Below are 15,835 nucleotides of genomic sequence, written 5' to 3'. Positions count from 1 at the left end.
TTCAACAATTCCAGAACTTTAATCCCCCTGCCCCACAGAGGAATGAATGACAACCATCATATGGCAGAAATAAAAGGAGGATGCTCAAGGACACTGCTGGTGTGAAGAGGCTACGCTTGAGCTCTGCCCCTGCTGCTCCCAGCAACTGAGAATCAAGGGAGCTCCTATCAGATTACCTCCAAGGCTGGGGTGTGTGTGTTTCTTTTTATTGGTTGAGTGTGACAGAAAGTTGAGAGCCCCCACCCACACCAGATGGATGTCCACTGTTCCTTGTCCACTGTTCCAGATGGATGTCCACTGTTCCTTTCCTATAAAAATACAGGATGGACGTATAGACACCACCTTATACAGAAAACCAACTGACCGACAAACATATCTACATGCTTCTAGCTACCATCCCAAACATACCAAACAATCCATCGTATACAGCCAGGCCTTACGTTACAACCGCATCTGTTCCAACTCTACAGACAGAGAATCTCACCTAAGAGATCTACAGCAAACCTTTTTAGAACTAAAATATCCACCTGATGAAGTTAAACAACAGATCAACAGAGCCAGACAGATACCTAGAGAGAACCTGCTGCAAGACAGACCCAAAAAAGAAAATAACAGAACACCACTAGTCATCACATACAGCTCCCAAGCTAAAACAGTACAACGCATCATCAGAGATCTACAGCCTCTCCTGGACAATGACCGCTCCCTTTCTCAAGCTCTGGGAGGAAGACCTTTCATTGCCTACAGACAGCCACCCAATCTTAAACAACTCCTCACCCACAATAATACAACCACCAGACTTAACATGGACACTGGTACCAGAGCCTGCAATAAACCCAGATGCCAACTTTGCTGCCACATACACCCAGACAACACCATTACTGGCCCCAACAACATCCAACATACCATCTCAGGACTATTTAATTGCTCATCCTCTAACATTGTGTATGCCATCAAATGCCAACAGTGCCCTTCAGCTCTCTATATTGGACAAACAGGCCAAACCCTACGCCAAAGGATAAATGGACATAAATCTGACATCAGGAACCAGAAGACAGAAAAACCAGTAGGAGAACACTTCAATCTCCCAGGACATTCTATACAAGATCTCAAAGTAGCTGTCTTACTACAAAAGAATTTCAGAAATAGACTGGAAAGAGAAGTTGCTGAATTGCAACTTATCACCAAGCTCAAAACCATGGAGGGACCTGGTTTGAACAGAGATATCGGGTTCTTATCTCATTATACATGATAAGCTATCTTCAGCCATCTCAACCCTTGCTTTTTCATGCAAAACCATTTGCAGTCGTTTGCGGTCATCAACAGCTATCAGTCAGTCAATCACCCATTTCCACCACCCTTCTGAGTGATCCCCCCTCCCCATCCCCACCCCTCCCCACCCCTTCTCTACATAAGTGCCTGGAAACTTCCATTTCACTGTATCTGAAGAAGTGTGCATGCACACGAAAGCTCATACCAAAATAAAAACTTAGTTGGTCTTTAAGGTGCTACTGAAGGAATTTTTTTATTTTACTTCGATCCAGACCAACACGGCTACCTACCTGTAACCACTGTTCCTTGTGTTTATTTTAGTATTGCTTTTAGTATTACATGTCTTGTGTTTCCCAGATATCCAAAGTAATATTCCAATATTCATTTCCTTTAACAAAAACCCTGAAATCCACACCCTTTGTGAACTACAACTTTAGAGTTGTAAAAATAAACTGAGCACTACTTCCACAGCTGTTAGCTTCAGGCATGTTCATCTGGCATAAGAGAAGGATGAGTCTTGGGCCTTAGCCTGCCCTCATCCTGACTCCACAACCAGACACAGAACATTAACACCCCCCAGTTAAGGAGACATGGCACCTGCCTGTACCTTAAATTTCCCTGACCCTGTGGTCTGTCCTCTCCTGTAATCCAGGTTCAGGATTGTTTGTGCAACCAGCAGGCAGGGACAAGCCATAAGCCCATTGCTCCATGCTCCTTGTTGTATTAGATTTGACAAAGCAGTATCTGAACACAGCAAGTGACACACAATAGTACAATCAAGTATGGTAGGTGGAAACTGACTTCAAATTTACTGATCTCAAAGAGAACATTATTATTATGATTTTAAATTCAGGGAAGGTAACAGCCCCAAGCACTGTCTAGCCAAAGTTAAACCCTGCAGTTCTGTACACTGACTAAGCAGGCCTTTAAAACCAATTCCTGGATAAGATGTAGATGCATCATGGCTTTTGCACAAATTGGCCTTATGCTGATGAACCATGCATTTTGACTAAATGGGGATTATAAAGGAAACTTGCTGTTCCCAACATACTAGTGGCATATAAACATAAATAACCAAGCACAATCAGAGCACAATACGCTACTCTGCATCTTCAGCCCCTGGCAATCTTTTTACCTAATTAGAAACATTTTAAATGTGAGGCCATTATATTCATCCCACTTCATTATCTTCCATGAAGACTCAAGCGTCCCACATCAGCAATTGAAACAGATGTTGGCTTAGAGCACAATTAAGCCAGGTGGCCTTTAGAAATCAGGAGAGCTAAAAATGAGTTTGCCAGAACCCTTTTGGCTGCACGCAATGCAGTCTTTGAGGCAGACTGTTGCCGTCCCTCTTCTAAAGATTCATTCCCCCACTTTTCCTGTGGCCTCACCACATTCAAACCCTCATCAGCAGACTTTAAAAGGTGGCATTCAACACAAGCCCTACTCAGAGAAGACCATGGTCTCCAACACCCCACAGATGGAAACAGGGAGATTTCTCACTCCTCCGCAACTGACCCTCCTCAATCCCCCATTTTTTGTTGCGACAGTATTCCCACCACCGCTGTACCAACGGGACACAGCACACATCCCCTCCAGTGTCCTGAGAAAACCCCTTAATCCCCATTTGATTTTATTCTTTGGTAGATTTGCAAATAGAAAAGCACACACCAATTGAAACCCAGGTCTACTCATGGGCAGAGTCCATGGTAGCCTTTTGGCTCTAACACTGGGACAATGGGACATCGAGGGAGGGAGACTCCTGCTGCCTGCTTCTTACATGACTGGGGCCGCCTCAGGATTAAACATGTGAGTCACCTGCAGCTGTTACAGGTAATCTGGCCACATATTTCCCCAGCTCATTTAAAAATGCTTCTTTGTTGAAGCTTCCCCCTGCACATAAAAGAAAGGCATATCAGGGAGAAAGTAACTTCCCCCAACATTCTCTATATTTGTGTGCAGGGAAGGCCCCTCCCCCCCCGCCCTATTCCCATGAAGGACGGCTCTAGAAATTTAATTTAAGGTGGTTTAAATGAAATTGTTTTGATTCCTCAGAAGTGATTCCTCAGAATTGTTATGATTCCTCAGAAGTGCCTGTATTGTCCACTTACTTGTGGTTCCACACACTGACTATTGTAATAAACCATTAAATTGCCTGAATCTAAATTAGGATTGTCAGCTCAGGTGTGTCCTGGCCTTCTATCCCTTCAAAAGAGGTTTCAGATGCAGAAATCAGTGCTAAAACTTGACTTGTTTTGGAGCTAAAGATCAGTGAGAGTCAGGCTGCTCCCATGCATTGAAGTAATATGTGGGCATGGAGAGCAGACAATTCCAAATGTTTCGGTTAGCATGATGTGAAGGGACTCTACATGAGTGTATGAAGTACATGCACAGATCTCTGCGATGTGGGTGGTGTGTGTGTGTGTCTCTACCCCCCCCCCCACAGTTATAGAAGCTATTTCAAAAGGTGGCAAAATGTGATCGAGGAAGGAACAAATTGCTTTGCTTATCGAAAAAACCCAAATAAGGTGTGCACATCACGGTGACTATGAGCTAAGGACTCACACCTCTGCTCTCATTGTTAGGAGGGGGAAAAAACTATAACCAATGCTCTTCAAATGCACAACTTTAAAACATTTAATTCTGAATAGATACAAGTGCATGCTTTCCCCCCATGTTTGAAAAGGCACCCTTGGAACGTCCAGAAGATATACAAAGACAGACTCCTTTCTCCCCCAGGGAATCTGCAGTCTAAAGTCACACAGAGCAGGGAAAGTTTTATGACGGTACTTGATTCTCTTGAGGGTATAAACTAGGCCTTTGGCTTAAATTGTCAATTTATGTATAGTGACAATGAAATCTGACTAACTGTTTGCTGCCCTGGTTATTAAGTAAAAGAAAGCTGCAATCTTGTTTTGAACAATATGGTATAGAATTTACCTGGGAGTAAGCCTTACTGAAAATGATGGTACTTACGTCTGTGTAGACATGTATAGGCTTGAGCTATAAATCTCTCATTGAGATTTATAGTGGCTTAAAATATAGTGAGGCTGTTACTGCACACACCTGACACACATGACAGGTACCTTATTTGTTTTCCTGCACCTGCAACACTCCCAAATTCAATGAAGCTGTCATCTGCACACATGCAACAGCGGCCTCAGATATACACACCTCAGCTTAATTGCATACCCTCCAACATTTCTCCAATGAAAATAGGGACTTCTTCTTCTTCTTCTTCTTCTTCTTCTTCTTCTTCTTCTTCTTCTTCTTATTATTATTATTATTATTATTATTAGAGGATGGATGGCGGCTAACAGATTGAGGTTGAATCCTGACAAAACAGAAGTACTGTTTGTGGTGGACAGGAGGGGGCAGGTGTGGAGGACTCCCTGGTCCTGAATGGGGTAACTATGCCCCTGACAGGGCCGGCTCTTCATAGACCCCCGGTGGCGCAGTGCACCATGGCGGGGGGCTGGTAAGCTGGGCGCCGCGCGGCAAAGCCACGCGGAAACCAATTGCGCCCTGAGAGGGCGGGGCGGGCGGCGGAGCGATCTCCGCCCCTCTGCACCAGGGTGCGCGATCTGCTCAAGATCTTCATCTGAAGAACCAGGTGCGCAGCCTGGGAGTCATTCTGGACTCAGAGCTGTCCGTAGAGGCGCAGGTCAATTCTGCGTCCAGGGCAGCTGTCTACCAGCTTCATCTGGTACGCAGGCTGAGACCTTACCTGTCTGCGGAATGTCTCGGCAGTACATGCTCTAGTTATCTCTCGCTTGGACTACTGCAATGCACTCTATGTGGGGCTACCTTTGAAGGTGACCCAGAAACTACATCCAGAATGCAGCAGCTAGACTGCTGACTGGGAGCGGCTGCCGAGACCACACAACACGTTTCTGAGCACAATTCAAAGTGTTGGTGCTGACCTTTAAAGCCCTAAACGGCCTCAGTCCAGTATACCTGAAGGAGCGTCTCCACCTTCATAGTTCTGCCCGGACACTGAGGTCCAGTGCCGAGGGCCTTCTGGTGGTTCCCTCGTTGCCAGAAGCCAAGTTGCAGGGAACCAGGCAGAGGGCCTTCTCGGTAGTGGCACCCACCTTGTGGAACGCCCTCCCATCAGATGTCAAGGAAATAAGCAACTATCCTACCCTGTTTCTCATATTTTAAGACATACCCATAAAATAAGCCATAGCAGGATTTTTAAGCATTCAAGGAATATAAGCCATACCCCGAAAATAAGACATAGTGATAGGTGCAGCAGCAATGCCGGCCGCGGCAGGAGGAGGAGGAAAAAAATAAGACATCCCTTGAAAATAAGCCATAGTGTGTTTTTTTGAGGGAAAAATAAATATAAGACGTGTCTTATAATATGAGAAACACGGTATTTTTAAAAGACATCTGTAAGGCAGCCCTGTTTAGGGAAGCTTTTAATGTTTAATAGATTCTTGTATTTTAATATTCTGTTGGAAGCCGCCCAGAGTGGCTGGGGAAACCCAGCCAGATAGGCAGGGTATTATTATTATTATTATTATTATTATTATTATTATTATTATTATTATTATCTGCCTATTTGACTGAGTTCCCCCCGCCACTTTGGGTGGCTTCCAACTCATATAAAAACAACTTTTATAAAAAACTTCCCTATACAGGGCTGCCTACAGATGTTTTCTAAAGGTTGTGTAGTTATCTCCTTGGCTCAGGCAGGTCTCAAAACTCCATACACACCCTCCAATAAGGATAGGGGCGTCCTAAGGAGAAGTGGGACATTCTGGAATCAAATCAGAAACCAGGATGGCTTCTGTAAATCCAGGACTGTCCTCGGAAAATAGGGACACCTGGAGGGTTTGTAATTGCAACTTATGTTTTCAAGTTGAATGGAAGTTGGTTTGAGGGGAAAGAATCCAAGGATTTCTCAAGGAACAACGGTAAACATCTGGGTTATGGCCAACTGCATGTGTACTCAGCTTCCAACAGAGGAGTGGGAGCACACAGGTGCCAAAGTAAATGCTGATGTGTACACAACATACATTTCACACTTTGTAAGAGGGCGTGAGCAGAGAATGGAAGACTTCCTTTCATTCTGGCATGTTCTCTCCCACCTAGTGTTAAGCAGCCGCAATCCTTCAAATGTCAAGAAAGCTCAGTAAACATGTTGTGATAGATGTCTCAAATGATGCTTGAGACTGGCCAGCCTGTGTGTGTGTGTGTGTGTGTGTGTGTGTGTGAGAGAGAGAGAGAGAGAGAGAGAGAGAGAGATTGCTCAAACTTTGCTACAGCTCATGACTCCGAAGCCTTATAGTTTATTTTGTATTTACAGAGCAGTTAGAAAAACAAGTGCATGAGGAGCCATAGCAACTGAGCTAAAGGGAATCTTTGGAATTATGTTCACATCTTTCATGAGAAAGCAAAACCAGAAACATTCAAGTCAGTTAGTAAAGGAATGAGAGAAGCCAAACCAAATATGTATGGCTTTTTTAAAAAAAAGAGAGAAAAGGAAAGAGCAATTGAGCAGTTTTAAGCCCTGCTGATCTCAATTTTCATTGAAAGCAAATGAACACAAAAGGTGTTTAACTATGGTTGTATTGTGTCCCCTTTTTAAAATTAAAATGTTCTTTATAATTTGCACATTCCTCTCCAAAGGGTCATTCTATTAATATGCATATATAACATAGCTGCCAAGTTTTCCCCTTTCTCGCGAGGAAGCCTATTCAGCATAAGGGAATTTCCCTTAAAAAAAGGGAGAACTTGGCAGCTATGATATATAATATATGAAGGCACCCATTTCCTTCCCTTAATTAACGGAGAAGCTTACTTTCAGTACCAAACCCAAACTTTTATAGCAACATTCAAAAGGTTTTGTGCAATTAAAAACCAACCCCTAGCCCCTTCACTGAAATCCAGAAGTTTCAAATGTTAACTTCCTGTGCCTAATATAATTAAAGCTGTAATCTGAAGCACATTTACAGCACAATTCTAACCACATCTACTCACAAGTAAGTCCAAGTGAATTCAGTTAGAACTTACTCCCAGATAAGCAGGGCAAGGATTGAAGCCTTAGCCAGTAGTCTCATAGAATCATAGAACTGTAGAGTTGGAAGGGTCCCCAATGGTCATCTAGTCTAACCCCCTGCAATGCAGGAATCTCAGCTAAAACATCCATGACAGATGGCCATCCAACCTCTGCTTAAAAACCTCCATGGAAGGAGAGTCCACCGCCTCCCAAACAGAATCATTGAACACAGTGGGACTTACTTGCAAAAATGCAAATGCTTCTGCTATAAACTGTTCAAGTTGTTCTGTTTGTACAACAGGGGGCTCTTACAAGCCCTGTTTGCTCTGAAAGGAATGTTCCTATTTATTGGGATATACAACTCTGCGTTTGACAAGATATACAGAACTTCTGCAGCAACTTTACAGCACTGGAATCCAGCTATTATTTTGTACAAACCTGCATTTTGAATCAAAGCCCTCTCCATTTTTGTTCCCTTCATTAATTGTTGTTTGAAAAAGTTTTGCAGCAAAGCCACTTTCTTCTTACCTTGCTTCGGAGCCACTGATCTCAGCTTTCCCAGCAAAACTGTATGTTTTCTTTGGAGCTGCAACATACTGGTTAAAATTCACGCAGATATAGCTGTACCAAATAAGTAAAAGCCCTTCCAAAAACAAGGAGAGGTGTCTTTCTGTTAAATAATAGGTTTCTCTGGATTCATATGGAGCTTGAATCCCAAGTTTTGCAACTGTCTTCTTCAGCTAAATAAACACCCACTCGTTGCCTTGAACTTGAGCCAGCCACTCTAATTTAAAGCAACTGTCAACTTTACTTTTAAATGCAGGGAAGAGGTCCCTGCACACTGCATAAGGGGCAAGAGGCTTGCTTCACTCCCTGCTTGAAGTAATACAGCACTTAGACTGTAATCGTAGACCCACTTACCTGGGAGCAAGCCCTATGGAGCTCAAGGACTTCCAGAAGACTTACTTCTGTGTAGACCAGCGTAAGATTCCCCTGGAGTACCATATGTTCTGGATAATGATGTGACATAATATTTGGGAAATGCAATTGTTCAAATTGTCTCCTCCTGTGAAAAGAAAAGCATAAAAGAAGGGAAACTCCTGTTGTTTCTGGCCAAAGCTGAACTGGTAATGGGTTTCGAAACAAGACTTACAAACCTCCAGGCTCCCAATGAAAACCAAACGAGCGGATGATCCATAAAGGCTGGCTCAGGGCCAGATGAGACCTGATGTTGGAGATTGGCCAGCGTGTTCTTCTTCTGGGTTTTTGTTTTGTTTTGTTTAATGCAGCTGTGTGATGGTGAGTGATTTAATTCTAGAAAATGGCAGGTACAAAGCTAGGGACAAGGGTTAACTCTATGTTAAAAAAATAAAATAAAATAAGATAATAGTTATTATTCTCCCAGCTGCCTTCTTTACTGGCTAGTTCCAGTTGCTGTTCCCTTTTCTACAACATTACATGAGTTATAAAGAAGTGACTGCAACACAATGCTCGCAAGACATGTTGTCTTTTAGTTAGTCAGTGATAAGAATTTGTATTTCACCTTTCTGCCTCAGTTTGACATACTCAAGGCAGCTCAATGAAATAGGTTGAAACTCAGATGACACTCCCTAAAGTACCCTAGGAACCGTAGTTCTCTGAGAATTGTTTCCCAGCATCTTCAAGAAACTACAGTTCCCAGAATTCTTTGAGGAAAATCATGTGTGTTGGATGTGCTTTCAATGTATGGTGTGGACCAAGGATTTGGTCTTAAACAGAATGCCAAATGGATCTTCCAGGGCAGGATTTTCCCAAAGCCTCAGCTCAAGAACTGAGAAACCCTGTTCCAAGGCTCTGCCATTTTGAACTTCAGATCCCAACACAATATGCAACAAAGCCTCTCTAGACAACCACAGAGAATGGGCAGACTCGTATATCAGGAGGACTTTAAAGGGAGTGAGCAGGACTTTGAACTGAGACTGGAAATGAACCAGATGCCAATGCAGATGGTGTACTGACCAAGTCTGATGCTCCAAGCAATTGGCTCCTGTCAAAGGCAACACAACTTCATATGACACTATCCTAGATGTTCCCCAAACATCCTAGATGTGTCCATGTAGAACACATGTCAGTAATTCAATGTAATAGATGTAATAAATCTGGAAGCATCAGGAAACAGTCTGGCTCCATCAGCATAGCTGCCAAGTTATCCCTTTTTTACAGGGATTTTCCCTTATGCTGAATAGGCTTCCTCGCGAGAAAAGTGAAAACTTGGCAGCTATGCATCAGTCTTTGGCTTGGATCTTCTTAATAGGTCCTCCATTCCTGTTGAGTTAGGATTCACACTTGATCCTAAGGTCTACCTTATAGTGATCTGCCCACAACAAAGGAACAAATGAGTCCCCCCCCCTCCACCTCACCTTTATTCAAACCAGCCCCAAACACCAAATCAAGACTGAGCCTTGCCACATCCAGTAGCTGGGCCCAGATGTTAACAGCTCTTATTGCCCTGGGTGAAGCCTCTAGGGGGCACCAAGGAGGCTCCCAGCCTCTGTGTGTATGCAAATGTGTGTGTGTTGGGGTGACTAACTGGGTCTTCGACCTGGGCAAAATAAAGCCTAGTTTCGCTCCTGGCTTGAGAGACATTAGCACTTTGCTCATGAATGCTTGGCTAACTCAAGCACATAGAATGTTGGGCTTTTCTTTTTTTGTAATTTAACCTCAAATTCATCTAAGAATGAGACTTAAAACATTGCTGAAAATCTTGTCATTCTACCACTTAAATATTTTTGCCCCACCCTCTGAAAACTAGTGTATGTGGGGGACGGTGAGTTCTCAAGTACTTGAAAGACCACAATGCCGAGATTTTGGAGCGGGGGGCGGCTGCCTTGTGCTTGGTGAGTTGCAAGCTGTTCCGGCCACGGCAGGGTTTTGGTGTGACTGTAATTTCAGTTTAAAACCAGCTGGTGTCAACTGCCACATTCAAATCCCTTCTTAGCCACAAAGTCATTAAATGCCATTAAAGTCACATAATATTGCTACATAATGTCTGCCAAGATCCAACTGGTTTGGCTGCTTCCTGGATCCAGATAACTTTGCCACACCAATTCATGCTCTGGTAACTTAGAGACTGGAATATTCTATATCTTACTGGAATTGCATGATTCCTTCTTGAATTGTACTGGTTGCTTGTTCACTATTGGATTTGGATACTGACATATAAAGCTCTAAATGACTTGCACCCCAAAACTCGAAGGAGTATCTGCCATCCTGTCAATAAAGTTCTGCAGAGGGGGCTCTGCTGGCAGTCCTACCATTGTGTGAAACTTGTGGGGAAGTGACTCATAGCAGGGCCTTATCGGTGGTGGTGCCTAGGCTGCGAAATGTCCTACAGGAGGTCCAGCTTGCTTCCTCATTGCTCAGACTGTCAATGTGTTTGAATGATTTTTGTTTTCTTGATTTAAATGTCTTATTTTGCGATTTCTGCCCTGTCACCCTGATATTTTCTCCAAATTCAAGACCAGAGGAGGAGGCTAAAAACCCTGAAAAAATCTGCTCCAAGCCCTGAGATGGGGCAATAAATGAACCACAATTGTTTGGGCACCAGTCTCTCCCATCTGTAGTATGGGGAAAATGATAATGTCTACCTTACAAGGCTGTTGGTAATAATTTCTGAAGTAATGCAAGTGGGGCACTTTGCAGTTGAAATATATAAATGCACAAACATATTAAAAGTAAGAATTTAAAAGTACACAAAAAAGGGAAATCATGGCTCCTTTCCAGCATTTCCCTCGTAGTTTATAGATGCTTTTCTTGACTAAGAGGGTAATAAAATAAGCCCAAACAACAGAGGGACATGTGCAGCTGGAGGTGAATGTATCAGATGCTGCAAACCATCACGATGTCCTTAGTAGCTGTTGTCTTTCATAGGCCCATGTGGCAAGCAGCTGTGACTTGCTGAGAGATGCTCTTCACACACTCTCTTTCCAAGAAGTTCTGAGATTCAGCAGGTTCTAATCAGGGCTATAGAAGTAATTTCCACCACAAGGAGCAGCACTGGGAATCAAGTGAGTGTCTTGATGTACAGCGAGTGTCTGGCAGGGAGGAATGTGACTCTGTGGCATAAAATATGGCTCAGTCTTTGATGTCAGCATCTGCGATTTCCCTTGTGCTCTACAAACTGAATACATCTGCATTCAGAAACTCATAACACAACTGCCCTGTCTTCCTTGCATTATGGCTGACTGTGGATTGGTACCACCTGGCATGAAAAGTGTGGCGAATGTACATTGCCATAAGTAGCTCAAGCAAAAGCCTTTGACTGTGTCGACCACAGCAAACTATGGCAAGTTCTTAAAGAAATGGGAGTGCCTGATCACCTCATCTGTCTCCTGAGAAATCTCTAGGTGGGACAAGAAGCTACAGTTAGAACTGGATATGGTGTAACTGATTGGTTCAAAATTGGGAAAGGAGTACGACAAGGTTGTATATTGTCGCCCTGCTTATTTAACTTATATGCAGAATTCATCATGCGAAAGGCTGGACTGGATGAATCCCAAGCCAGAATTAGGATTGCTGGAAGAAATATCAACAACCTCAGATATGCAGTTGACACAACTAAGCGACAGTGGAGGAAAGGACTCACAGACCATTCTGCACAGAGATGGTGCACATGGGAAGGAGCTGATACTTCCCAGGAAGTTCTAGATCAAATGGGAGGGACTTGGTGCATGTTCAGTTCCATTGTGCAGGATCTGCACCAATCACGCCCCGCCCTGCCCCGCCCCCACTATGTTTTCTGGCTTTCCATTTGTCAATGGATTCAGATTCCCAAAAAATTAACTTTCCAGAGGTTACAATAGTCTTGAGACTAAAAAGATGAGCTACCTGTAGACTTGAGCAACGGCTTGAAACGTTAAGAAATTCCTGCATAGAAACAATCTGCAATAAAGCATGCCAGCAACACGCATGTTACCCCATGGATCAGACGTGTGCACATTTCATGCATAACTGACTGGATGCTTCATAGGAGGGCAAAGTACTCCTTCTGATGGCTTTCTGCATACGACTGCCCTCCAGTGGTAATTTTTAAAAAAGACACAATATTTCCAAACGATTTCCATGTTGCTGCTGCAAAACAACAAAGAATCTCTTAGCACCAGCTTGTTATGGCATAAACCTTTGTGCATTTCATCAGATGCATAAAGTGCAATCCTCAGATGGCTAAGGAAAAAATATAATACATAACATGGTGTTATAGGGTTTTTTTGGGGGGGCGACAAAGGCGGAGCACAGAAAAAACCCCTGATGTGGGGCATTTTGATTGATGTCGGCAGTGTGATGCAGCAGCTAAAAAAGCCAATGCAGTTCTGGGCTGCATCAATAGGAGTATAGCATCTAGATCAAGGGAAGTAATAGTACCACTGTATTCTGCTCTGGTCGGACCTCATCTGGAGTACTGTGTCCAGTTCTGGGCACCACAGTTCAAGAAGGATACTGACAAGCTGGAACGTGTCCAGAAGAGGGCAACCAAAATGGTCAAAGGCCTGGAAACGATGCCTTATGAGGAACGGCTTAGGGAGCTGGGTATGATTAGCCTGGAGAAGAGAAGGTTAAGGGGTGATATGATAGCCATGTTCAAATATATGAAAGGATGTCATATAGAGGAGGGAGAAAGGTTGTTGTCTGCTGCTCCAGAGAAGAGGACACGGAGCAATGGATTCAAACTACAAGAAAGAAGATTCCACCTAAACATTAGGAAGAACTTCCTGACAGTAAGAGCTGTTCGGCAGTGGAATTTGCTGCCAAGGAGTGTGGTGGAGTCTCCTTCTTTAGAGATCTTTAAGCAGAGGCTTGACAGCCATCTGTCAGGAATGCTTTGATTGTGTTTCCTGCTTGGCAGGGGGTTGGACTGGATGGCCCTTGTGGTCTCTTCCAACTCTATTATTTTATGATTCTATGATTATTATTTTTACTCTCAAACTGTGTGTTAATCACTCCTGCTTTAGAGGCAGGCAAGAAGAATACTTTGTAAGACTCATTCCAGTAAAAATAATAATCCCAGAGCGATCTGGTCATGGAGAATGAGCAGCACTGATTTCTGGACTAGTACATGTAATAGGAAGAAGACTGCTCTTGGTGATTCCTTGCTTAGCCCAAAATGCCAGTCTTTCGTGGAATGCCCTTCCCTGTAGAAGACTAATGGAAACTAGCTTATATGAGCAGACCCTCCAAATGTCTCTGTTTTCCAGGGACAGTCCTGGATTTACAGAAGTCACCCCAGTTTCTGATTTGATCCTGGAATGTCCCACTTTTCCTTAGGACATCCTCGTTTTCATTGGAGAAATGATGGAGTGTATGACTGCGTGGTGAAGCTGGGTCTCTCAGCTGTGGCCCATGAGTCAAGGGGAAAGGGTAGGGTTGGGTTGCTATATTTCGAAGAGAAAAAAAGAGGACACATTTGCCGACTCATACTTTTAACTATGGATCGCTATGATGACTCTACCCATGAGAAAAAAGGACGTGTCCTGGAAAAAGAGGACACATGGCAACCACAGCAAGGAGGTAGTAATGTGTGGGTTTCATTCTCATTACATAGCTGACAATATAGTAATTACTAGGGTTACTCTTCTTTGGAGGCTGAGACTGAGATGCAGGAGGCAGAGCTTAGAAGCCAAGTAAATGAAGTATTTAGTAAATGAAGGTGCAGAGTCTGGCAGGATTGGGGTTGCGTCTAACAGCACATCATGGTAAAGGTAATGAATTTGTTTTAATTTAATTTTTCTCATGGCACGATTCCTTCCTCAGTAAATACCTCTTACTTTTTCCAGCGTTACTTCAGTGGAGATGAAAGATCTTTTTTTAAAAAAATTAAAAATTAAAAAATTAAAAACATTGCAGCTGATAAATGGCTTTTGCTGTTGCTACGGGGCCTGCCATTTCATACTGAGAATGAAGAGATGTTTTTGTGAAATAGACATTTCTCCCTGGAGGTGGCATGCTTAAAAATGCTGACTAAGGGTTGCACAAGGCAGGCTGTCAAACATCAAAGGGAAGCAATCTTCAGAATATAGTTGCATACATAAAAGCGGGTGTTGGTGGGGAGCAGAGGAGGAGGCTCAGAGAAAGAGAGATGTGGCAAAGTTTTTATTTTATTTTTAAAAAACCCCTCAAATCCTCACACTTTGTTAAGTATATAGCTGAGATTACAACATTATGGGAGTTTGGGACTGGCTCCTATAATATAGGGACACAGAAGTTCTTCTATAGTTTGTTTTTAATATATTTTTATTAAAGTTTTTTTGGTTTACAAAAGTATGTGCAATGTCTCTTTTTCAAGTTACATTTTCTACAGATCAGTTTCATTTGTTGAGGCGTTAGTGTTACATTAGGAAGAAAAGGGGGAAGGTGGAGGGGGAAGGTGGGTGGGGTGGCAATGCTTCACTTCTACTTATTGTATGTGTGGGGTTTTGTGTCAGCCTCACTTGTGCGGGTTCTCTTTACTATTCGCTTGTATTTCTTTGGTGGTGAGAGAGGTTGGGGTTGGCCTAGGGTGTGGTTGCTTGTTTGTGATTGGCTGTGGTGAACTTTGTTTTCAATAAATGGCACCTTTTGAGCAAATGACTTGAAAATTGGTAGATGGTCTATGAAAGTGCCAGATTTCAAGCTGCTCTAGTAAAAATGGCCCAAGATATAGCAAGGTAAAAAGTACTGGAAATTGGCAATTTGACCCCTTTCCCCAAAGAAAGTATATCATATACTTCTTTCAATTTTGATGAAAATAGTAGTACGTAGTAGTAGTAAATGTGCTTTGTTCAGGCTTGTTGTGAAGCACAAGCTTTCTTTGGTTTGGGGAAGCTCTGATCACCAACTAAAATTTTATTAAGGTTTTCCCACCCCATTAAAGTCTGTGGAAGGTTTTCCAGCAAAATAATGCTTATCTAAAAGCAAAAAATTAATCTTTTTTTTTTGGCCAGGATTGCAGTATCTGCAAAGGGTGGGTGCTCTATACAATACCTATTATGAAATTTCACAGGAGGATTCCTCTAGCTTCCAAAAGCCATACAGGAACAGGATATCGTGTGGGGCATCTTTGCTGGTTGCTGGAACCAGCATCTCCTCCATCTAGATTAGGACCTGAAAGACCAAGAGAAACTGTTTCAGAGCTTGGAGGATAAGTTGTAAGCAAGCACAATATCACAGCTGACCTTCCCATTTTCCTGTTTTGTGGCAACATGAGATAGCTTTAGCTTTGGTCTTAGACTGGCAGGGTGTTGTTGCTGCTGTTTAAAATCATTAAATTGATTACTTGAGCCATGAGAAGACCTAATTTTAAAACTTATTCTAGAATCCTGAAAAGATTCCTAAACGTCAAAGAGAAAAATCCCAAGTCAAAACAATGCCAATATTCTAATGGCTTAAAACAGCATTGTCTGATGATTGAACTTAAGGTTGGAAAAACAAGAAACTGAGAGATTCATCCACTCCTAACTGCATCATAAAATGATGTTTTGGGACACTAAAATAGCTTATGAGAGGGCAGAGGTAAATGCATGTCCCCCGACAAAAACATGC

At 42.9% G+C, this 15,835-nt stretch overlaps 1 protein-coding gene across 4 annotated transcripts in view; it reads right to left on the bottom strand.

Annotated features, from left to right (window-relative positions):
- The window catches only part of C1QTNF7 (C1q and TNF related 7), a 46,431-nt gene extending 37,995 nt beyond the window's left edge, over nt 1-8,436 (bottom strand). Inside the window, exon 1 of one of the 4 annotated variants that reach the window (XM_035111535.2) lies at nt 8,204-8,436. Coding sequence is in view for 2 of the 4 variants with exons in the window: in XM_035111533.2 (XP_034967424.1) it covers nt 7,721-7,877 (157 nt within the window). In the remaining 2 variants the exon portion in view is untranslated. The other 3 variants (XM_035111536.2, XM_035111533.2, XM_035111534.2) reach the window with 3 other exon arrangements.
- Nucleotides 8,437-15,835: the final 7,399 nt, after the last annotated feature.

The sequence above is a fragment of the Zootoca vivipara genome, chromosome 9 (assembly GCF_963506605.1).
Source record: "Zootoca vivipara chromosome 9, rZooViv1.1, whole genome shotgun sequence".
NCBI classification, from domain to species: domain Eukaryota; kingdom Metazoa; phylum Chordata; class Lepidosauria; order Squamata; family Lacertidae; genus Zootoca; species Zootoca vivipara.
Note: the sequence above shows the minus strand (reverse complement) of the source record. Positions and strands in the feature narration are given on the sequence as shown.